This window comes from Tachypleus tridentatus, chromosome 1, assembly GCF_004210375.1.
Source record: "Tachypleus tridentatus isolate NWPU-2018 chromosome 1, ASM421037v1, whole genome shotgun sequence".
NCBI classification, from domain to species: domain Eukaryota; kingdom Metazoa; phylum Arthropoda; class Merostomata; order Xiphosura; family Limulidae; genus Tachypleus; species Tachypleus tridentatus.
Genome location: NC_134825.1, coordinates 45195815 through 45221583, shown reverse-complemented (window position 1 = coordinate 45221583; position 25769 = coordinate 45195815). Strand labels below are relative to the sequence as shown.

The 25769-nt window shown below is 31.6% G+C and overlaps 1 protein-coding gene across 2 annotated transcripts in view; it reads right to left on the bottom strand.

Annotated features, from left to right (window-relative positions):
• The window catches only part of LOC143247321 (glutamate [NMDA] receptor subunit 1-like), a 117386-nt gene extending 94939 nt beyond the window's left edge, over positions 1 to 22447 (bottom strand). Inside the window, exons 1-2 of one of the 2 annotated variants that reach the window (XM_076495176.1) lie at positions 22284 to 22447; positions 3506 to 3946 (exon numbers count right to left, since the gene is read on the bottom strand). In XM_076495176.1, the coding sequence (XP_076351291.1) occupies positions 3506 to 3859 (354 nt within the window). In that variant the 5' untranslated portion in view covers positions 3860 to 3946; positions 22284 to 22447. The remainder of the gene's footprint in view (positions 1 to 3505; positions 3947 to 22283) is intronic. The other variant, XM_076495167.1, reaches the window with a different exon arrangement.
• Between the last annotated feature and the right edge of the window lie 3322 nt (positions 22448 to 25769).

Below are 25769 nucleotides of genomic sequence, written 5' to 3'. Positions count from 1 at the left end.
GAGAGAAATTACTGGCTTATGTTGATGGTAATCAAACGTTTTAGTTTCAGTCAAACTTTTTCTAGCATGTAAGTGGCTCCAATAAAAAAAGAAAAACTTTTACTTTGGTACATTGTTAGTAATGATAAGATATGCTCGAAAAAACTGAAAGGTAAAACAATATTCTTCGTCCACTGTAAGGTTAGAAGTTATACGTTTGTTCCTGTTATTGAAAAATTGATAAATATTTCCCCATTGTATTTTCTTTTGCATTCTCTCACTAAATTTTTTCTTAGATTTGTAGCGCTTTTAGGATGAGTGTGTGTGTTTTTTCTTATAGCAAGCCACATTGGGCTATCTGCTTGGTCCACCGAGGGGAATCAAACCACTGATTTTAGCGTTGTAAATCTGTAGACTTATCGCTGTACCAGCAGGGGGCCTTTGGATGAGAAGTGGCTTTTCAAACAATAAATAATTATAAAAAAGTTAGTGTAACTAAGTTAATCATACAGAACTAGAAGAAACTAGGTTTATCATCTACTAGAATTACATTTCATACCTCTTAGCAACCAGCAATGAGTCAGAATGCTTAAACTTTAAAATATTTTGAGCAAGTGCGTTTACACTGTTTGTTGTTTTGTTTGTTTTAAACATTTCGCGCAAAGCTACACAAGGGCTTTTGTTCCTAGCCACCCCTTTCCCCGATTTTGACCTAATAAAGAAAAAGGAAGAGAGTTGGTCAACAGCCCCCACGACCAACTTTTCGGTTGCTCTTCTATAACTGAGTAACGGAATACGACAGTTTTTTTAGAGACGTATCGATGGCCACAAAGCACGGAACTCGTTTATGCTACAATTGAGTTTAAACTGTGAGCTCTTGGATCCATATTTAATGCATCCTAATCACTAGAACACACGCGGCTCATCGTATAGAAAATCACAGGAAACCATACTGAAGAATAACTGAAATTAAGAAAATTATGGAAGCATGACAAGTAAAAGCAAGGAAAATCGTGTACAGACTGTACTATGTAGTTTCATGGTGACTTGAATTTAAAACAGATTCACATGACAGATCCTTGAATGTGTTACCCACAGATTTTCTGAAATGTATTCACTACCTGTATTCTCTGAAAACCTGAGAGATAAAAATATTATAACACTGCAGCGCAAAAACGTATCTTCCACTACAGTTCTACTCCATTAGGCGAAAATAAACTATTTTACCACTGGTATACATTCTATTTCTACCACTAAATGTGGTAATTGTGTGTTATAAAATATCTTCCTACCAAAATACTGTTAAAAATAGCAGATGCCTTAGTATTTCATATTTGTGTGCTACTAAATCCCCTAAAATACGCATATAAATTTATAAGACTCATAAGATCTTCCTTGAAAGACTCTCTTTTACTTAAAAAAATGAAAACTGTGGTGATATTTTTTCATTGAAGAAATGTTTCAGAGTTTAATCTCAGGTGAAATAAAGTTTCCTACCCATGCTTGATTATTCCCCAATTGTAACATAAGTTCGTTCATCAATTATTGTTTCCTAGAATAATAGGAATAATATGTCGTATAAATATGTCAGTTAAAGGAGGGTGAAAGTGAAATTTACTTTACAAGGCTTTAAACCACAACTGTATGCATGTGTACTTGTTTGATGTACGTTAAATTTAGAAACGTTAAGAAACTCCTATTGTGACTTACGTTTACGTGTATTTGTTTTCAGTCACAAAGGCAAATGTGACACATTATATGCTTTTAGATGTGTCTGCTTTCGCTACTTACCAACTAATTAAAATATTAAGACCTTGAGAAGGACTCTCGATTCTGCTATAGAAACTTTATTCACTAGTATTGACGTGATACTAGAGGGGGCATGCTCGTAACAATCGGTAGAATGAGAGTCTGAGGTTGTTCTAGAAGGTAAATGGTGTGCCAGCGTATTTTCCTCTTGCTGCCTTCCTTCTTCGAAAAGCCATCAGATTTCTGTTTTGGTAAACTACTACATCACGCAATATCCCAAAATCTGAACTTTTTAATACAGGCAAACGATCTAGGTAGGTTAGAACTATAATTTGACCCAATAAATAATATAGCTAGTTTAATATATTAATACTGGTTAAATATTTCATATATATATACATATATATAATTTTGTTTACTACATATACATATAAATATCATTTAACATTGTTACCAAGCAAATAAATGTATGACTAATTTGTTGGAATGAAGGCCACCAATATTGATTGGAGGAAATCAATACATTTAACCATATATATATAAATATATATACACACGTATATTATTTTCAAAGTTTCGTATTCCTAGTTATATCCCTATATTAAGTTAGTAACCTTATTTACTGGGTTAAATTTTAGCTCTGATCATTCTTTGTGGGTAGCTTATTTTTATCAGAAGATATTGATGATATAAATATGATTTTCATTGTATACAAGACTTAGATGAAACTGTTACTTTTTTCTTTATTGTACTTCATCTTATGTTTTATTTGTTGTCAGTTTCTTCAGACATTCTAATAGTTAAATATGTATTATATCCGATTGTTAAATGTGAAATGTTATAGTATTATTCTGCTATAAAGTTAAGTTCTTTCTTCAGCTGTATGATATTTTGCTCTTAAGTTACAATTGTTTTGGCTGAAGTTACCGATTATCTGGCTGTTAATTATGTGGATCCCCTGACCTTGCTGTTACAATGTTTCATTTCACAAAATCCAATCATTCACTTTTAAAGTGAAATAAAATATGCTATGCATGACACTGTGCCAATTAGTTCAAAATATTAGGAATAATAATTAATATGCCTAAACGTATTAAAGATCTTCCTTTTATTATAATAATTCAATGAAATTGTTTGATTGAATGGACAGCATTAACAGACTGTGAGAATAACATAAGCAAAGAGAAAAGTGTAACGTTTAAAACGTTCTCTAATTCTTAAATAATATGACTGGATGTGGTCAGCTTACCGGACTGTGGATCACAGAGTTCAAGCTTCAAATTCAGTTGCTGCATAATTGCACTCCCATCTTTGTGTTTTGGAGTGTTTTATAAGAATAACAGTCAAATCTCAATATTTGCTTAGAACAAACTGAAAGACGGCGGTGCTGGCTATCTAGGTTTCCTCTAGTTTATCAGTTCGAAATTCAGGATGGTTAGTTCAGATATCCCTTGTGTAGCTTTGCTCGAAAATTCGAAGCAAATGGACAAACTTTATAAGTTCTGTCTATTGCTAAACACGTCATATAAACCTCATTTTCAAACACTTGGTCATTCAACGCTTAAATTTACTAAAAGAAAACCAGTTACACAAATTTATAGATCTCAAGTCGTTACAGTGCTCAGCAAGTAACATATTGTAGTTGAGTTCGAGTTTACCTTTTAACTTATTAGTTTCAATTCCTATTTTATAAATTAAAAACTCGCCATAATCCTAAGTTTTAGTAACATTTATAAGACACAAAACAAGGCACTTTATAACAGTAATTACAACCTACCGTCGCAGATATCAAATCTTCGCATACTTTCTGGGCTGTTCGGATAGGGTTTGGATTCATGGGTACAATTGCCGCATAAAGGATGACACCTGGTGGCAATATATTCGGTTCATAAATGATATCTTCAATCACTTGAAAGAAGTAAGCAGTGTTTTCCATGGGACTAAGTACTGCACCGATTTTGAAAATTTTGGAGTTCTCGTAGGCGGCAGCAACGCCGCCTACAGAACCATCATGCTGTTGGGCGGAGAAGAGGATACAAAAGAGAATAGTTTGCAACGCCATCTGGACGTCATGCTGAAGATCCGGCTTCTTTTTCCAATGAACAAATCCTGACGTAACAGTATTTGGCATCCTTGGGCCGACCACAGGAACACGGAAATACTGTCATAAAAATCTCCCACTTGAGAGTTTTCTGGGATATCTGAAGATCATTATCAACTGTAAAATAAAAATAAAAATTTATCTTTACTGAGTGATTTAAAACATACACTTTACCACAGTTTACAAATAGCTGGTTAATTATCAAGCAGCCTTTGTCTCAACGGCACAGAAATGGTAGAACAACTTGTAGGAATAATATCCAACATTAAGACTTTTTATTTTGGAATATGTACAGAAATATATGTATTATTTTATGACTAATCCAGAGGTGTATACCAAAATATAACTGTATAACATCCAAAAACGTTATGATTGATTTTCGACAGCAGAGTTGGGTAATGTTTTACCCTAATTCAATCAGTGATCATGGCATTGTTGTAGTACATTTTCTATGGAACACTCACATTCTTGAACCTTTTATGAAACCCCTAAGCAAAGTCTGATAGAACAATCCAAAATCTCTGAATGTTTGGAGTTTCCGGGATGGAAACGAGGTCTGTTTCTAAGCTTATCTGCAAACTTAAAGTGACGAAATATCCAAGGTGTTACAAATGTAACAAGCATGGATGCGATTTATAATAGCATACTAGTTGCTCAGAAAGTTAGCTGTAAGAGAGGTCATACAATGGACTAGAAGGGAACAATAACACTATGAATGCAATGACAGGATCTTTTATACTCAAAGATTCGATTCGTATTCTTCTTCAGATGGATTCTTGTATTTGAATGGATGAGAACAAAAGTTCCGGTTATACAATTCATAGTTTCATTACTACCTTAGTACCCATTTCTCAAGATGAATAATACTTAGAAATCAATGAAGCTTAGGTGGAAGAAATGCTGTTAAATGCTCAAGGAGAAGTGCCTCTACGTATAAGAATAATGAACTAGTGGATGTATTCGACGAATTTCCTTTAAATAAGTATGATAACGAAGGTCAGTTGACATGAAGAACGACTGAATATTAGGTAAGGAACGACGAATATGAAAACTTTTCCTGAAGGAAATACAAAAATATTACAAAGATAAGAGGATAGAAAACTATTGAAGTAATGGGTTAATACAACTACCATAGAAAGCTGATGAAACAACAATTGCTTGTTAATAAATAGTGGATCATAGCTTTAAAAAACAATAGCAACATGTAACTATTGGCAAACGATAATTTGCAGAGGTTAAGAGTTATAAAAAAAACGCTATAAAGTTTCTTATGTATTATATATATATATATCATCAGAGTTTCTGTAAAACTTCCTTGGATTCCTTTCCTTAAAGCTTTTATTGTAATTCTTCTAACACTGATGGCTCTACATCTCAGTGCCACATCTAGAAAGTGCACAAAGATCCATTTGTGTTATATTTCTTGTTCTCTGTACGAGGCTGTTATTTTAGAGATAATCAACACAGAAACAAGAAGTTGCCATGGAAACAAAGTTTAAATAATACCCTAATCAGCGAATGTGATTTTTCTCAAGATGAGTAGAATAAACTTTGGGATTTAAAAAAAAACAGATTTCGAAAAAATGCAGAAAATACAAAACAGTTTAGATCGCAGCTTACATTTTGAGAATAATAATACGGTCGTACAAGATCTGAGCAACATATACAAAATACGAAAATATTATTTGATGAACAATACTTACAATGAAAACATTTAGATTACAAAGTTCATTAAACATAAATATTGTGGCGTCCATTGGTTGTGTATATAAATTTATTACTAAGTTTTATTTGATGTAGTTTTGTAAGTCATTTGGATTTTAGTAAATCGTTTCTCATGGACATTTCTTGACAACCTTAATGGAGAAAAAGAGATGGATTCTTTATGACGTGTATTTCCATTGCGAAAATTAATGATGTTGATGACGAAAGAGCTAACATTAAAAGTGGAAGTGTATGTTGATGTGCCTTTCTTCCATACAAATATAAATTCGAATCAAAGCAAAAATGAAAATTAATAAATCAAGATACACTGTTCAAGAAAGTTACTGTCTACTGTTTACCTTTATAGTTAACTCTAGTTGATTGCAAGATTTAAATGGGACATGGTTGTAAAACAAGATTACCAAATATGGTGATTGAAATAGAAATATTTTAAAAGATAATCAGTGGGACAAAAACATTTAATTTTCTTAAATTTTGATTTTGAAAATTATACTTAAACGGAATAATATGTTCAGAGTTTAGTGGTATTTTGAATAATACATGAAAGCCGTTTTCAGTTTTAAATATACCTGCAGGAATCCCGACATGGCCAGGTAGTTAAAGCGCTCGACTAGCAATTTGAAGATCGCGAGTTCGAATCCTCATCCACCAAACATACTCACTCTTTCAACAGTGGAGGTATTACAATGTAACGGTCAGTCCCCCTATTCGTTTGTAAAAGGGTAGTCAAGAATTGATGATGGGTGGTGATACGTAGTTGCTTTCCCTCTAGTCTTTCATTGTTAAATTAACAACGGCTAGCTTAGATGTCTCTTTGCACAAAATTAAAAAATACAAATACCTGTAGAAACCGAAAGTAACGTATAAGATTAGATTATATGGTCTCTGAGAGGGTATGTGAATGTACATGTGCTATATACCAAAGAGAAGCTTCAATTAGCCCATTAATGCCATGTAATACTGGTGTATCAAAATACTATAAACTTATCTATTTTAATCTACACAACTCTATTGACGCTATATCTAAACCATTATATGACAAAGGTTTACGTGTGTGTACGCTTATAACTGGCGAGCTGCTGGACTGACTTTTACCAAACCTGGTATGTAATTTTAGGTTCCTCCGAGACACTCTAAGTAAGGATTCAGCGTTTGGGCAAACCCCATGACACCCTCAGGGCCTATGTGTTTTTCTCACGCATTATGCTTGCTTACAACTTGTGTGGAAACACAGAATCGATTGCCAACAGACTTGATATGGTAAAGACCATATCCACCTATGAAGTGATATATGGGAGAGGTATTCGTATCTGATCCTTCATGTCATCTTGTAATGGACCCTATGTGTTATCTCTATGTTGATGATGTTCCTCATGTAATATATATTAAGCATTACAGTTAAGTATTTTATAACGAGTTTGATTAACAAAGTAATCTTGATTCTCTTTAATTAAATTCTAATTTTCTATATACAGAAATAGCTACATTTACTGCTTTTGTTATTTAAGCCAGTCTTAAACACTTCACAAAATGTTTAATTAATACATTAATGTTTTAAACCTTTCAGTTTGTTAAAATTTATGAACTATTTACATAATATAAAAACGACAAATTACAAATAGCACAATTGTTGCTTTCTTTCACAAATGTTAATCATTTTACTTATGATTAGGGCACAACTAATAATGTTGACTAACTCGCACAAAATAGTATGATAAAAATATAAAGTCTACCTAATTTTGTCAATATGTATATCAAATGCGTACTAATAAAAATAATTTATTTTTCAAATCTTGACTTTATGAAAAGAAAGATCTATAATTGTATAGTTGTAATATTTGTATTGTGTTCTAATATTATTTTTAGTTTTGTAAGAATGTTAAATTTATATAAACCAAATTTTTAAAAGTAATATTTTCAAGAAACCTCCTGTGTGTGTGTTTTAAGGGTCACAATAACGTGTTCTCAAAACGTATTCTTTTGTAGACATTATCATGTGAACAGGAATGTCTTCTCAAGAACTCCTGTGTAGACATCAATACCATATAAATTATTTTCCCGCAAGAATACACTTCAAGAAAAACTTCAATGTAGACATCAACATCAACTATACCATCTTGTCGTTTTTGTTTGTTTCTTTGTTTTCTGATCAGAAGTGTCTTCTTTAGAAGAACTCTAACATACGTATCAACACTAGTTGTACTTCCGTAGGATCTCGAAATTGTTTTGTTTCAAAAGTAAATCAAATCAAAACTAAGAGTAAGATAGGTTGAGAAATGTTCAAAGATCATAAGAACTGATACACTATTCAAAATAGAAATTCACAAAAAATCACCAGTATTGGACTACACATTCCCTGGAACTCAGCACATGAAACAAAACAAAAACTCAACATATTAAGAAACCAAATAAACACAGCCACAAAACTATGTTCACCCGATAAAACTAGCGATTAAATCAACAAACTAAAACAACACTTTATTAACTTCAACAACGTTCCTTCAAAAACCGTTGAAAAAATATACACACACACCTAGACCAACAACAAACAAAGAACAAAACCTTACACTGCTGCATATCATATGTTCCCAACATCAGCGAAAAAATAACCAACATTTGGAAAAAAATCTTATAAGATAACACAACATTCCAGTAAACATCAAATTTGTTCAAAAACCAGGTACAAAACTAAAGTCCATACTATGTAAAAACTACGCTGACAAACACAACACCAACATAATTTATAAAATACAATGCAACAACTGTCACGACTTCTATATTGGAGAAACAAGCAGAAAAATGGAAACTAGATTCAAATAGCAATAAAAAACACCTTCACATGTTTTTGAACACTGCAACTCAAATAAACACTACATAACCATAGGAAACTCCCAAATATTAAGAAGAGAAACAAACATAAACAAATACAAAATTAAAGGATCCCTACTTATACAACAACTGAAACCAAAATTAAATCAATATAAAGGAACACCTTTATATCTATACTAATTAATAACCTAATATCTAACTGCAACGCCCCCTACAATCCCACACCCATTTACACTATGGTCCCTAAGAGCAATGGTCACTTGCAAACTATCTCTTGTTAACCTGAATATGACCTAAGAAGGTTGGAACGTTGTTTTGTACTTTATTTTGATAAAAGTGCTAGTACCCATACCAGCAGTTCTGAGATACAATTTAACGAATTTTGATTTGGTGATATAAGTTTGTATGTGTATCCAATAATAACCACATGCCAAAAACCACGATAACAATAACAAATACATAGAAAAAATATACATTAAACTCTTTTTTTTTTACTGATGCTACTGTACGTTTCATTTTTCTAAAATACAAACCCTGTTCTTTACAGTTAAAAGTAGTTGTAGAACCTTTCCTACTCTATCACTAATCAGCAAAACAATGAAGTAATATTTATAAGCATCGTAAATCCACATGAAAAGAGAAAAATATTATGCTATACTTCATCATCAAGTTAAAAAAAACAGATGAAAACATAGATACTTTTAATTAATGGCTTCAATCACTAACACTATATTGCTCTGGTATTCTTAATACAATTTGAAGATTGCTAAATACTCATTTTTCTCTTAATGAGAAAATTTAGCTAATCTTTTTGTGGTTACTCAAACAGGTTAAAATTATTTAAATTTTAATTATTGTCATGTCCGAAACATTTAGGTTTTGTTTATTATTTGTGATATATTTTCATGATATATCCTTAGATTTAGGCCTTTTGATACATTGTGATGAAGGCTTTCCTAACGTTGGTGTTTTAATCTGTCTTTTACGTGTATTCCTTTACTGCTGCTATAACTCCTCGATCTCGTTGATGTAAAGCATGCCTTTAAGGACTGAAAATTCAAATATTCTGATGTTAATGAAATCACCAGCCAAGCATTGGTAACTTAATAGCGGAACAGATTTCGCCAAAGCAAAAATCTCGAAAGACCACTGTTGTTTGTTATCTTTCTTGTTGTTGTTGTTGTTTGTCAGGTCCCTTACTTTCATTTCCTCCACACACACTTTGAATGAAAAAAAAATCATGATTATTTTCTTTCGGAAAGGTTAAAAATTTTTTTTATCATTTTTCCTTCTTTAGAATAATTAGATTCTACGTTCACGTCACGAGCTCTGTTAAAGAATCAAAGGTGTCGTAACCTGTGCAAGTCTGAATTTCTGGTAAAGACATTTTAAATTCCTCTAATCCAGTGCAAGAATAAAGAGTAAAAACAGGTTTAGTTACTTCTCTGCTGTAATATCTTGAAAATACTGCAAGATTAGTATTGTCAGAGTCAGTTCTGTGTTATCCCGTCTTTTCGACTGAGGTTAAATGAAAAATAAGGTAAAGGCTCAAACCTGTATCAACCATTTTTAAGAATTTCGCATAAAATGACAAAATTCTAATTAAACGAACTATATTTTAAACAAAACTTACATTACTAGAAAATATAAATCTCAAGTGTTCTTACTCATTGACAATCTAATTATCGGTTTGTCTATTTAATTTCCATCAGTGTAAACTATTTCTTATCAGAAATGGATTGTCTTAGGACTTAATGAAATTAAATAACGCTTGGAAGGTCTTGCGTGGTTAAGTAATTAGGGCGCTCGACTCGTAATCTGAAGATTGCGGGTTTGAATTCCCCTCCCACCAAACATGCTCGACCTTTCAACCATGTAAGGTGAATCGTGCTATTCATTGGTAAAAGAGTAGCCCAAGAGTTGGCGGTGGATGGTGATAACTAGCTGCCTTCCGTTTAGTCTTACACTGCTAAATTAGGAATTGCATCAAAAATGAATCAGTAAAAACACATTTACTGTAATACAGGAATTCTATAAGGGCCTAATTTGGCAATCTAAAGATGTAGTAGAAACACGAATGATAAAATCATAATAAGCGTTTTCGGTCTCTACATCTACCAGTGTTTAATAAACAGTGTGGGCATGATAAAACAACTTAGGCACTTGGCTATTATTCTAAACATGAAATTATTATTATTGTTATTAACGGATCATTAATTCAAAAACATACGTTGAATGTAACATAGAAACGTAATTTCCTTAAGCCTTCCGTTTAGAAGTATTAAAGAGCTTTTTTTGAAACGCAAACAAAAAAACTAAAATTTTTTTTTTTAATTTTGCGGAAAGCTACATGAGGGCTTTCTGCGCTAGCCGTCCCTAATTTAACAGTGTAAGACAATATGAAAGGCAGCTAGTCATCCTCACCCACCGCCAACTCTTGGGCTACGTTTTTATCAACGAATAATGATATTGACCGTCACATTATAACGTCCCCATAGGTAAACGGGCGAGCATATCTGGTGTAATGGAGATTCGAACTCGAGACCCTCAAGTTAAGAGCCCTAACCACCTGGTCGTGTCGGGTCTGCGACTAAAATTATTCCAAGTATGGTTAAATACGTGTTCTAATAATATAATCACAATAAAAAATAATCTAAATTTAATTAAGTATTGTTATGATAGAACAGTAGCTTCTAAATAATTAACCATTAAATAAAACTTGTAGTTACATTTTGGATGTAAGAAATACGACTTTAGTTATCAAACAAATAATTAAGAAATAGAAAAATTATTGATACATTTTGGATTCTACGCTACGACCATAGTTATGAAATAATGGATCTGCATTTAATTAAGTCAATGTAAATTAATAATGAATCTAATTACACATCTGCATGATTAAATAGGAAGTTCAGACGTAAACCGTAAGTTATTAAATAACAAGTCTCGAATAACACAGAGTAAATAAACTTTTATCTTTTTGCCCTATATTACCTTAATCCTTAATTTTGTAATCTAACAATTCGTTCGCCTAGTCGTCAAATATACAGGGTGTTGGGTTTTGAACTCGTGATTGTCAGACTGCAAATCGAGTTTCTTAGCCACCAGGCTAGTAGTGGTATTAGTGGGGGGCTGAAACAAATATATAAGTTCTAAACATTTCACCAACTGGCAAGACCTACTGCTGTATTAATGTATGAAGCACCCAGTGGCACAGCAGTATGTCTGCGGACTTACAACGCTAAAAATCGGGTTTCAATACCCGTGATGGGCAGAGCACAGATAGCCTATTGTGTAGCTTTGTGCTTAATTCAAAACAACAACAACATATTTGCTTCACGGTGCTGCAGTGGAGTTTTAAGGTGTATAAGTAGATAATACAGTTGTTTATGACAGTATTTTTTGAAGATAAACGTTCACGTAAGTGGATTTTTGACCAAAGGACACAACAATTGAGAGAAAGTTTCACTAGTTAAATTACTATGTGTTAACTGGTCAGTATCTATGACATCAAAGGGAATGTGAAACAAATTATCTGTGGAACCATCAGAAGGTACATTATGAAGAGGTATGAAAAGAGAATCAGTCATATTTCTACACAGAACTTGATGTGGATTACGTCGTATTTAATTGATTGTATAATTATGTGAGATGAAATTACAATACATTGAATTATAATATAATACTTAATATGCATTCAATATTGTATATGATGAAAATGACATATACAAGATTATAATTGATTAAACAACTTAACTTAATTATAATATAAATATATTAAACACACGCTTGTGTAAATTCTAAATCCTCTATATTATTACAACTTTGTAAATTGAGTGAATAAACATTTTGCATTCGAAAGGGCTGTTAACCACCGTTCTTAGAAGCAATCATTTTTTGGGGTATCACATTGCCTACGAAACTGCAACTAAAGTCACATTATAATTCTGATACATTCCTTTCCACCAAAACTTTATATCGGTTACAGTTGCAAAGTGATTAATTGATATACATATTCCAAAAATAACTTATTCAGCCCTTTGTATAATTTAAAATCAATATGTGATTAAATACGTTATGAAAAAATAAAATCAGTTGGTAATCAAAGAAATAACAATAATATATTATACTAAACACCATTTCTGTTTTAGCATAATTATTATATAATTATTAAAATTAGAAAATAATTTTGAAGATAATTAAATTCGATAGGAAGTCTACATAGAGAAAGGCGTCGTGTTGTCCTTTTCTCAAGTACAATGATAATCAGTCATCTTTTGTTTCGTTTGAGTTCTTCTTATTAATTCGCATAATTAATTACAATTGTTTACGTGAACTTCTTGATCTTACCATAATGAATCTATGTTTAATATTAAATATTATATTTCAACTTAATTTATTGTATATCCATGTCATGTATTATCAATTAAATTAGTTACCAAGTAATCAATATTGAATCTTGCAGAGGTTAGATTGACTCCTTCTTTCAACCTTCATACAGCACACCCTCTGGTGGTTCTCTTTGACATCACAACCACCAATAAAATCAGCACGTGAAGTATTTAGTACCCCATATTTCCTAGTGTTTTAGAATTTGCTCCCCAATGGTTCAACGATAACTATGAAGGCTTATGACGCTAAACACTGAGCTTTAATACTCATGGCAGGCATAACACAAATAGTCCCCTACGTGTAGCTTGACAACAAACAAAGTAAAAGAAATAGGTTTAAGTTTAAGAGTCAATCAAAAGCAACTTCCTCATCTAAGCAATTAAGACTGTAGTCACATCTATTGCAAAAATCTGTACTATACTGGAATAAACTCAGGAAAAAGTGTAAGTAAAAATAACTTACTTGGTGTCTGTAAGTTATTTAGTGTCTGTAGAAATATATAATTCATCAAAGCTTTGTGGTATCCATTCTACTTTACATGATAGCTAAGTCGTACCAATTACAGATATCTTCAGTTTATGAAAGTTTTAAAATCAGTTAGTACTCTATAAATTAATCTTATGAAATTTTAGTTTTCTCTTCAAACGATTGAACAATATGTGGTCTTAGTAACACCAATAGTAAAAATGCAGCACTTTCGAAGAATGCACATATTTTTATTTGTACATTTATTGAAAATATATCTTCAATCAAGCCATTAGTGTTTTTTTATATTTAGTAATAACCTGCAAAACAACTTGTTCTCGGTAGCAACAGTATATCCACATACGTTTCCACTTACAAAACCTTTTATACCGTTTTTTATTTAAATATTATTTGCGATTTGACATTACTTAAAGGTAGACTCAAAAAAGTAAAATTTACTTGAACAAAACGACATCAGTTTTGTAATTTATTGATGAATTTCTTACAAAAACGTTTAAAATAAGAAGTCTTTAATCTAGTCATAAGTAGTCTATAGAGAGAATAACATAGATTAAGGTTAGAGTATAGTCTAAAAAGGATTTCCTTTTGAAACAGAAGTTATTTCTATACGAACCAAGATAACTTCGACAAATTTGATCCAGACATCCTGTGTTTAAATAATGTGATTCTGTGTGTTGTTACATATTGTCATCTCACACAAGTGATATTCTTTGTTCTATAACATTGTTATATTGAAATAGGGCGTCTACGTTAATACTGATCCATTTAATGGGTGATACTCCCCCTGTACTATGTAAACAATGTTATATAGAATAAACACTATGATTTTAATTTTAGTAATATATCTATAGTATTTGGTTTTTATTGTACAATAGAAATAAGGACTATAGTATATTATTTTTAATTGTTATCTCTGGTTTTTAGTGCACCTGTATTGCACCGTAAGAATAAATACAATATTTTGTTCATCCTCGTGACTTATTTGTTTTGGTAATGTAAGTCTCTACCTTTTTGTTCTCATTACTCTTGTGTTTTATTGACAGTGTAAAGTCTACACTTCTTTTCTTCTTTGTACCATCTCTTTTAGTGTCAAGGTCTGTCGCCCTTGTCCTTAAATTATACTGTCATAGTAAAGCCTAGTTTTTATTCTCGTTGTTCATTTGTATTTCTATCAGGGAAAAAATATCTTAGAAACACAGTTTCTAGTAGTGTTGTGACGAGAATAATTTGATGTTAATTTAGTAATGACAGGCTTCTTTCTGTGCCTGAATTACATATTAATATTTTAAGAATGGTGTCGATAAGATTTCCATGACCTCCGTCAGTTTTTACACTTTAAAATTAATAGTGTGAAATGGCATACCATAAAACGTTATTACTTCTCTATTGAGCTTACATTAACATGGTTTAGTAGAATTTCAAGAGCTAGAGTGAGCTTAGAACTAAAATCATTATATAGAATGTAACTGAATAATTTAACTGCTTAAATTACTGAATTATTTTATTTTGTTTAATTATGTCAAGTAACTAGTCACGGTAGACTAATTTTGCAAGTTTTTTTCTGAAACTCACATCTACGTCGTCACGTTTAAAACATCGTTAGATTTGTTGACTCACCGATTTTCAATATTAATAATATTTGAAAATATCTCTGTCTTAGTATAAAATAATAAAATATGATTTCCTTAAATACATGAGAAAAGTGAAAGTATAAAACTAACAATAATTATTTGCACAGCTTATTGAAAGTTCTTCTATACATCTATATCTTTCTCTCTCTCTTACTTTCAAGATAACATGACATTCTATTAACGTTAACCCGACTAAAAGTGCAAAAAAATGTTATCTGAGAGTTTACTTTCTTTACATAGCTATATGGTTAAACAGCGAAGCCTGAAACACGTTGACAGGGGCAACAGTTCTAGCCTTACCAATGGTAACCAGGAGACTATATTTCTTCTCTACTGGTCCCAATTTTCACATATGATACGAAACTGTGCAGTTATTTTTCATCAGAGTGTCAACATAAAGGTGTTTTATATATAAACTTCTGACAATTAATAAATAAAGTTGCCAAACGTGTAAACTGTTTTATACATAAAGATCTGACAAGTGTTAGCACATTAATTCACACTACCAGAAGCAGGGCTTAAAACAAGTGTAAAAAAAATCCAATTTATTTAAGATTTTATCCTTAAGAACATTTGTTTTTTATCATTCATTGACCACAAATCTTAGGCAGACACAACAGAAGTGTAGAATTTAGGGTTTACAAGGATTAAACGGAAGTTACTTAAGATTAAGCAACATTTGCGGTAACAACATTTTGTGTAAATATTTACTATATAAAATTGTCTATAAAAATATCTTACAATATCTGAAAAAAATCTGACTGACTTCCCACGAATAAAGTTACCGAGAAGTAAAAATTAATATAAACTTTTAACGTAAAATCTACTTTTGAAGTAAAACTATATGCAGGTTTACTTCAAGAAGAACCAGAAAGATAAAACTATTTTATTTCTCTCAATCTAAAGACACTTCACAACAAAATTTTTATGTGCAGTAAACAAATCAATGTGTAAGTTCCAAAAATTAAAATGAATATTTACGCAGCAGTAAACCATGCTACTTTAAGGGCATTTAAGTAACTGAAAATACATTACTTATTGGAGATACTGTATTAAGGCGTAGGCTTTGCTTTTAAATGAAACATAACAACCATAATAAGCTGTAAACCGAAATGTTTCCATCATTTGAGTTCCAAATTACTAACGTTCTAAGACTTGATAGTGGAAATTACAGCATGCAAAAAAATTAATGTAATTTACTTCGGTTATATTGGCTGTTTATCTCACATAATTTGTACAATTTTGCTGTGTAACAAATTAAAATGCACAGTCATTACACCACAGAATGTTATTTAGTGAAGTAAGTACCAGAGAAAAGTAAGGAATAATTATACGGTTATTGTTTAATATTTTGTACAAAGACACTCATATTCAAAGATGCAAGGCTAGAGTCGCAATGTGTCGCTGTAAACGCTCGTTTTTATATGATGCTTCATAATCGTAAAACTCCATTTTTACAGACAGTGTATACTGATGACTGTTTGCTCTTCGTTCTGATCAGTCGTTCTAAATATTCAATGGTTATTTATGCCTGAACCTTAGAATATCTGACCTTACGATTTACTTCATGTGTCACAAAAGGTCTTAATTGCCAAATAATTTTACATATTTAATTCTGTAAAATTAACGCAACTATTTCATTACTTTATATAGCAATAGTTGAGTAGATTTTACACTAATTCGTGGGCTTTCTAATACGAACATGTCTGTAGGTTCAATTTAAAGAATAAATAAACAGATTTCAAACAAAGTAAAATTTAGGTCTGTTTACGTTGTGTGAATGAAGGCAATGACCATTGGGAATGCTACAGCTTTTCAGATGTAAATTTGACTTTATGACTTCACAAGGTAATAAAAACATTATAATCTTTTATTAGCAACTACAACAAATAAAAAATGTGATTCTTTTATTTATTTAAGAATGTGGAATACAGCATTGTGGTAGTAAAGTACATTAAAACACTATATATTTATTTTGCAAAACATCGGTCAAATCTATGACAAATTAAATCAGTTTGAATAAATAAATTTTATAACAAAGACGAAATGTTCAATTTCACAAATTGTATAACTAGAAACTTATTTTTTTTGCGAGTTCTTAGTTAAAGATAAAAACTGAGAGTTTTGATCGTACTCTATGGCTGATAAATATATGATGTATGACAATGGAGAAAGAGATATCACAAAAAAATTACTTACACAATAAACTAGGTTTCTTACACAGTTGTTTTTTACTATATATATTTTCAAGTAATAAAGACTTCAATGAATATCTTATTTTAATATACGTCTGCTTCATTACTTATGAGGGCTTGTCGTATAAGATAGCAAACCTTTCAACTTCTTACAATGATTCAGACATTAACATCGACTTTAAGTAAATAATGTCATTCTCACACATTTGGAAGAAAAAAGAGACAAAGAACACTGACTAACACTAAAGATAACTGATGGAAATAAAACAGGCAGAATCTAAAGAACACTGACTAACACTAACGATAACTGATGGAAATAAAACAGACAGAATCTAAAGAACACTGACTAACACTAACGATAACTGATGGAAATAAAACAGGTAAAATCTAAACAACACTGACTAACATCAAAGATAACTGATGAAAATAGAACAAACAGAATCTAAAGAACAATGATTAACACTAAAGATAACTGATGAAAATAAAACAGGTAAAATCTAAACAACACTGACTAACATCAAAGATAACTGATGAAAATAGAACAAACAGAATCTAAAGAACACTTACTAACACTAATGATAATTACTGTAAATAACGCTCGAAATAAAAACTAAACAAAATTAATAAATCAGATACAACAAGATTAAAAAGGATAGGAAGGAAAATAATATAACTGCTTTGAAACGTTGAAGCTTAACAAGTCAGTAATATTAACTAAAACTGTTTGGAAAAGTAATCAAAGGTTAGAGTATCTGAGAATACAGAGAAATTAAACGATAATATGAAACCAACAATCTATGTGGATCGATATGGATAGCTAGTGTCATCTTAGATTCTGTTCTTTGTATTTATTTCTACATTTGTTTTTCTATCTTTCTGTTATTCATAAAGTCAAATACAATACGTTTTAAACTACTATTAAGGTCATTATGGGTTCTTTTGGTTTTAAACTATCTGCCTACCTCTGTGTGCTTGTCTTTCATGTTCATGTCAAGTACAAACCCGTACTTAACAATCCCTAACATCAATATAATAAATTATACATTATGTTAGCTCTAAACACTGTTTGTTTCTCTATACACGTACTCCATACTTAGATGATGTACTAATATAAGCTATTCAAGAAGACTGTTGTAGATTATTTTTATTTTACAGAAAACGAATGTGGTTAAAACTATTCTATTTTTTCTGACAAAAATTAAAATTGGTCAGTGAAACTATTGAATTTTTACAATATAAAAGTTTCTAAGATGATTTTAATGCTAGTTTATCTTTGATCCATAGAATCACATTAATTACTAAGTAACAGCTATTTAAATAGTTATCTCTTAAATGAAATAGAATATGTAGAGAATATCCTATATCTGCCTTTCTTTTTCTCGTTTTAGTGTAACGTTTCCAATAAAGGAAATATATAACACTGTGTTTTATTATGTTTAATGATCTTATTACAATATTAGCAGCCACTGAGGCATTGCTATAAAACTGCACAAAGTAGGCATTAGATCGATAAATATTAAATAGTGTTTGATTTCTAAGAAACGTTATGTAGATATTGGACCAATAGTTATTAAATAGTGTTTGGGTTTTAAGAGATATTATGTAGATATTTGACCAATAGTGATTAAATAGTGTTTGAGTTCTAAGAGATATTATGTAGATATTGGATCAATACGTATTAAATAGTGTTTGATTTTTAAGAGATATTATGTAGGTATAATATATTAATACGAATTAAATACTGTTTGATTTTATGGGTCATTAATACTTTTGAGTTGATCCATAGTTAGACTTTTACAACCATACGAATACCTAATGAATGAAACTAACTAATCAACAGGCATGCTGAACAGAAGCACCTTTTATCGTACAATGTAGTTATTCAGTAAGGGCTTACAGGTAAGGAAGAATTTTACTCTTTAAAGTTTGACTTGTTTCTTAGTTAAAAGTTAAACAATGGACTACCTGCGCTATGCCCACCATGAGTATCGAAACCCGATTTTTAGCATTGTAAACCTGCAAACTTACCGCTAAGTTACTGGGCAGCATTCTTTCAATAATCCACTTTAAACAAAAATATTATACTATAGCCCGTTAAGTTATTACACGTGCAAAATAAAATATAATATTGGTAAATAACAAGAACGGTGAACATATGTGTAAACAAACGACACCTTTTTGGCCTCTGGTGAGACACAAGGTTGATATCTCTAACGTCAGGCAATCAGACTCTCGCTTTAAATATATCAACTACCTACTATAGACATAGAGACATTTCTTTCAATTAAACATTTAGCAGATAAAAGCCATTTTTGTTTCAACAAAATCTCCAGGTAGCCATATCAGATTCCAAAAATATGACTTCAAACAAAAATAGGATTGTTCGAAGCGATTTACGTTTTTTGTTCTTCTAACATAATTTGACAAAAAAAATTAAAGGACCTCGGACTACACGAGTATATATATATATATTTAAAAGCATTCACTACATTAAAGCGTCTAAGTAACAAAGCGAGCAACATGTTTGAATCTTATAGCCTCGAACTACATATTGGAAGGATTTGACGTGCTCATTGCCACATGATGTATTTCCACTAATGAAAATAAACTTGTATACATTTAATTACAAAATGATATTACTTATATGGTACTCGTTACAAATAATAGCGGTAAATACAATACGAATGAACGTTGTGTTTAGTGCCAAATTCTGTAAAGTATTTTAAAATTGTTATTTATTATTGGGAAAATTCGGTTATCAAAACAAAGGAAAAAGACTCAAGAAGTAAAATAAACTGAAATGAAATGTATCAGTGTTTCAGTTTTATAAAATTTGATCTTAAAACTCTAATCAAGAAGTTTGGCGCTACATCCTATGAAATAAATATACATTATTGCAGTGAATAGGATGGTAAGTGGCATTTATACACAGTATTCAAACTTCAGTTATCTTAAAGCGATTAAAACATGCTATATGTGTTTATTTTGCATGGCAGGAATTAATTACATTTGACATCTTTATAAAATTTCATTATAAATAACTCATTGTACTCGCCTCGATCTTATCCAATGACTTATTTAAACATATAGGAGAGTGGAAAGATTGGCATAGTTTATTTATTACATGTAATAAACTCGTTCACCACAACTATGACCTATGACCGAACAAAAACTGTCTTTAGTAATAACCGATAGCGCTATATAAGTATGTAATAAACGAATCATAGCTTGTTTGTTTGTTTTTGAATTTCGCGCAAAGCTACTCAAGGACTATCTGCGCTAGCCGTCTCTAATTCAGCAGTGTAAGACTAAAGAGGAGGCAGCTAGTCATCACCACCCATCGCCAACTATTGGGCTACTCTTTTACCAACAAATAGTGGGATTGACCGTCACATTATAACGCTTCCACGGCTGAAAGGGCGAACATATTTGGTGCCACGTGGATTCGGACCCGCGACCCTCAGATTACGAGTCGCACGTCTTAACCCACCTGGCCATGCCGGGCCATCGAATCATAGCAACCATGAGCTCTGACCTAATAAAGTAACAGCTCAAACATTTGATCAGACTTATTAAACAGGACATTTATTACGATTTTTCACCCTGTCTTAAAAAGAGTAGTAGCTAATAACATTCAATATGAAATCAAATAATGAAGATAGTTACTACAAGTTTTGACCTGTGATTTAGGAAGCGTGATCTAATAACACCCAATATAGAACTGTATAATAGATATACTTACTACAGCTTCGACCTCTGACATAGCAAGGGTAGGACGTAATGTAATTTATTAGGCTTAGCAAAAATAAGCATGTTGAATCAATCTACGAAAAACAAAATAGTATGAAACTCTATATTCAAACAAACGTTTCTTAATTCGACCAATAGCATGTTGTTAAATAAGAAATCATTATAAATTGATGACCGAAAAAAATATTTTTAAAATGTGTACTGGTGTCTTTAAATTATCCATACTGAAGGAGCTTCCTGTTAAAACATAACAACGTTTCAGTTGGAACATGAAATTGAGTTTCATAAATAACTAAGTGGTTATGGAAAGAAGAGAAACTAGTTTAACCAAATACGTTTTACTGGCTATAAAAAGTGCTCAAGAATGGAGCATATCTGTATAAGTTCTTACCATCTGAGAAACTTTTCTAAACACCTTTTCTAAGTCTTTCTCCTTAAGAACTAGCTCGGCAGTTGCTTGTTATATCACCTTTTTTCGATGTTTGTTCAATATGTTTCGAATATTCGCACAAAACTGCGCAAACGTTGTTTTCGCTGCCGTCCTTATTTTTTTTATTAATAATAAGAGAGAAAGTATTTAGCCAACAGCACCACCGCCAACTTTTATCTGACAAAAAACTGAAGTTTGATCGTCAGTCTTACAAAGTATCAAGACACCAAAATGCAATGTGTGATATTTTGGCAACAAGATGCAAAGTCCCCCATTGGTACAGTGAAATGTCTACAGATTTATAGTACTAGAAACCAGGTTTCGATAACCGTTGTGGGCAGAGCACATATAGCACATCTGTAGCTTTGGCCATAAAATGTGCTTAAAGTTGAAGCATACGCATATTAACTAAAATATTAGGTGTGAAGTTATGGATTTGTCTCTAATGACCTATTATTTGTGTTAATATGTAGAAGAAGACAGAATTTTTAATCGTTTACTACACAATGTTTATATTATACAGCAGTAAATTATTTGAAACCAAGTAGCTTCTAAAACCTTGGTAGTGATAACTAATTTCTTTAACAAGGTTTGGCATTTCAAAATGTATGTTTTGCTTCACGATACATATTATATACAAAATTACGTTAATTAAAAACAACCAATACGTTGTTTGCATTTATGAAACTGAAGAGTATACAATAAACAAGGCTACGAGTGAATTCAACTGTGTTAGAAAACGTGGTATTTGTACGAGACTAGTTTAGTTTTACCATCTGCTACAATAACCTTAATGTAACTTATAATATGCCGCAACATTATCTTATTATTATTTCTTTTCTGGAATGTATACTTTATCCCGAAGCTTCTATAGTCATGAAAAGGCTCACTAAGGCGCATTCTATTGTGGTCAGCATTGATTACATATCAGCTGAACCATATCTGTGACATCGTGCGTCACAGTGTTGATATTCTTATCTAGACCAGCTTGAAGGTTATTATGAAGAATGACTTACCTTATGGTTGTATTCACAGATTGATGTCTGTTTTCAGTGATTCTACTTTCCTGCAACGCTACACAAACTTTCTCTCCTTCATCCTGGAGCACACAAAGAGCTGCATCTTTCATGTCACTCGACTTCTACCATTCCCTATTACGATGGAGTTGTTTCTACTGAACTGGCTCCTCCATTCTTATCTAATAAATTTATCGCCATCTATGGATGATTGAGGAAACTATAGGTTTAAAGAGCGCATTGAGTCACAAACGTAGTCCAACTGTAGGCCTTTCTATATGTGGACAAGTCTACTAACACAGATGTATGCTTCTCAAGAAATATCTCTCTTGAAAAATTTCTGTACTCATAAGCTTTTACCCCTTGCGTAAACGACACTACGTATTTTAAATATTGTTAAACTCTTCTCAATTATACCTAAAATACATTATTTTGGTGGGTTCGTAAACCGTTTGAAAGATTAGTTGTTATTTTGTGTTTGTTAAGTTAAAACTTAATTCTGAGATTCTTTCTTAATTTGAAGGTAAAGATAATTCGTTAATTCAGATAGAAAACTGCATAAAACCATCTGTGTGAGATTAATGTTGAAAACTTCTTTGAACATTCATATGAACCGACAAATGACACCACTTTTGAGTCCATTGCTGAAGAGCTATAATAAATAATAATTATATCCGATTAATGATAAATTATAGTAATATTTTTGTTTTTACATCTTGCCAAAAGAGAGATATGGTTATGTATTATTGAACATTATCTGTTTGAATAGTCATTGTGGATAATTTTGAGTATATAATGCGTACAAAACAGTAAATAATTCTAGACTCTTTAAACAATTGTATGTGTAATTACAATTTCAATTAAATGTTTTTATTATTGTTCAATATATATTTTCTCGCAAAAATCATGCATAGGTAGTACTATACTTTCTTTTATCATGTTAATAATTTATTTGATATATTTCAATTATTTTCAACCTTCCCGTACCTACATTAAGCAAATACTGTTGAGATATTGGTAAAAAAAAGCCTTAATGGATATGTGACAAAATTAGTCAACTTTGGATATGCCTTAACAAAAAACAACGGGTTTATATATATGTTTGTAACATTCTTAGCACTAGATCTGTGAAATTATTGACTACGTAAAACTGCATAGAACAAGTAATTCTTTGTTTGAAAGAAACGACACCGATGAGACCGATGGTCTCAGAATATGGCTTCCATGCTGAGAGACTGCAGTTTAACAGCAGTTTAAAAGTCTTTAAAAATTCAGTTTATTGTTTTCTAACAACCTTAACCTACACCACCATATTTCATGTTCTTATATTACGTCACATTCAACTTTGCAATGAATCAATAGAAGCAGAGTTTCCGCTGAGGCCAAGAATGATTATGGATTACAGTTTGATCCCTGTTTTTTCGTCAGTGTATGATGAAACTCAAATGATGTTACTGACTGTACTGTCTTGTTTTGACACTAAATTTTAGTCTCTATCAAGGCAACTATTTCGGTCTTTATAAGCAGTTGTAGTGTTTATTCAATTAGGGCTATGTTTTAGTTACGAATTTCTTGTGGAAGCCTGTTAGAACAACAATATCAATAACAAGTTGTTAATTAATTTTAATAACTGTTTGTCCTGTTATGAATCGTACGGTGGTGGAAAATCTGCTTCCACTTTCTTATAATGGAAATACAGGAAAAAAAAAGACATATTCTCCATACTGATAGTCTAGTGGACTTACCCTAACTTCTGAGCTTGAAGTGAATTTTGTCAGTTGCGGTTAAAACCACAGTTACTTTAGGAATAGTGTTTATCTGGCATAGATAAAGTTGTATAGATATATCATTTTATTTTGTTATATAATTCAATAAAAGTATTGGAAACCAAAGATTGTGTAAACAGAAAATTGTAGGTTATTCTGGATATAGTTTAATCTCTCCAATAGACTGATAATTCCAACTTATGTCATGTAGCCATTAATGAATAATTCATCATGTGCAAAATATTGTATCCATAATTAAGTGACTGTTTAACATAGTGAAACGTTTATAAATTGGCTGATTAATGAATAGGTTGATATGGAGCATTTGAATAAATCCATACAGATCAGAGATCCAACATCTAAGACGAACTGTTCACACAGCTGTACAGAGTGAAAGACGTTGTAAATATGTACATTCTTCCATCTCGTCCTAAATCTGTTAATCTGACTGAATGGGTCACACAGATTGTGACGTGTGTGTTTGTTAAGTTTGAAAACTCTCACTGAACTGATTAGAATCAACACCTGCTGGTAATTAACCATCTTCTACATTGGACAATGGAGCAATAGTTAAATGGTTGTTCGTTGTACTTATTGATATTTAGACGTGATGTATCGTTCTTAGTAGATATGTGATAAAGGCAACCTCCTGTAGGCAATAAACATGTATTTTCTTCTCAATATGCTAAGAAGTGGATATGTGAAAAATAGATCCTAGATACTTGATATGAATTTGGTATGCACTTTCAACGCAGAATCAATATTGTTTTCATCCTAGATCGCGTTTTATCTCATGTTATGACTGCTCAATCGACAAAACCACAAGTTGAAAAATAAAAGCATGTGAAATATTCTGACAAGCTAAAGCTATATGTCATTGGCATACGCTAGCTAAACCAGCAGACATAGGTTAAGTCGATGTTAATGAGAGCACTGTATCCCGTTGTCTTTATTTAGATAGCGAAAAAGGTATATATGTATATAACATACGTTCAACAGTTCACACAGTAATAAGATACAAAATGAAGCAGTACTATTACTCTTCAGTCCACTGATTGATATTTCAGTATGAAATATGCATATGAAGCTTTGTTTTAGTCATTTGATTAAAAAGTTTACAAACACAAGTTACATGAGTATATAATCAAAGAAATATTTAATGCCACAGGTTACATGAGTATATAACCAAGGAAATCTTTAATACTACAGGCTACATAAGTATATAACCAAGGAAATCTTTAATAACACAGGTTACATGAGCATATAACCAAGGAAATCTATAATCTAAACAGGTACTCCTTCCTTTACTCTGAGCTGTGCATATGATTTATTCAGTGGTTTATTTGATCAGTTGGTCATAATATAACGGTTAGTATGCTTGACTGCAGGTTGGGTTGTCTATACCTTGAGCCTAGTAAAGGCTGATCAACGGGCTCCAAACTTTCAGTTGTTGGATCATTATGAAAATAACTGTTGCATAGGAGACGACGTTACTGAGTGGCTGTCATTCTTCTGGTCAGAAATTCAACAACAGAAATGGCAACATATGGAACTTGTAATCTCTGGCATGTGTCGTATAAAGTGTTATTCAAGATAGAAATATCAGACAGTTATTGTATGGATAACAACACATGAGAACAATGATATTATAGCAGTTGGGAAAGTTATGAAGTTTGAAACCTGAGTTGCAGTGAAATAACAGCTGCAATTGTATGACAAC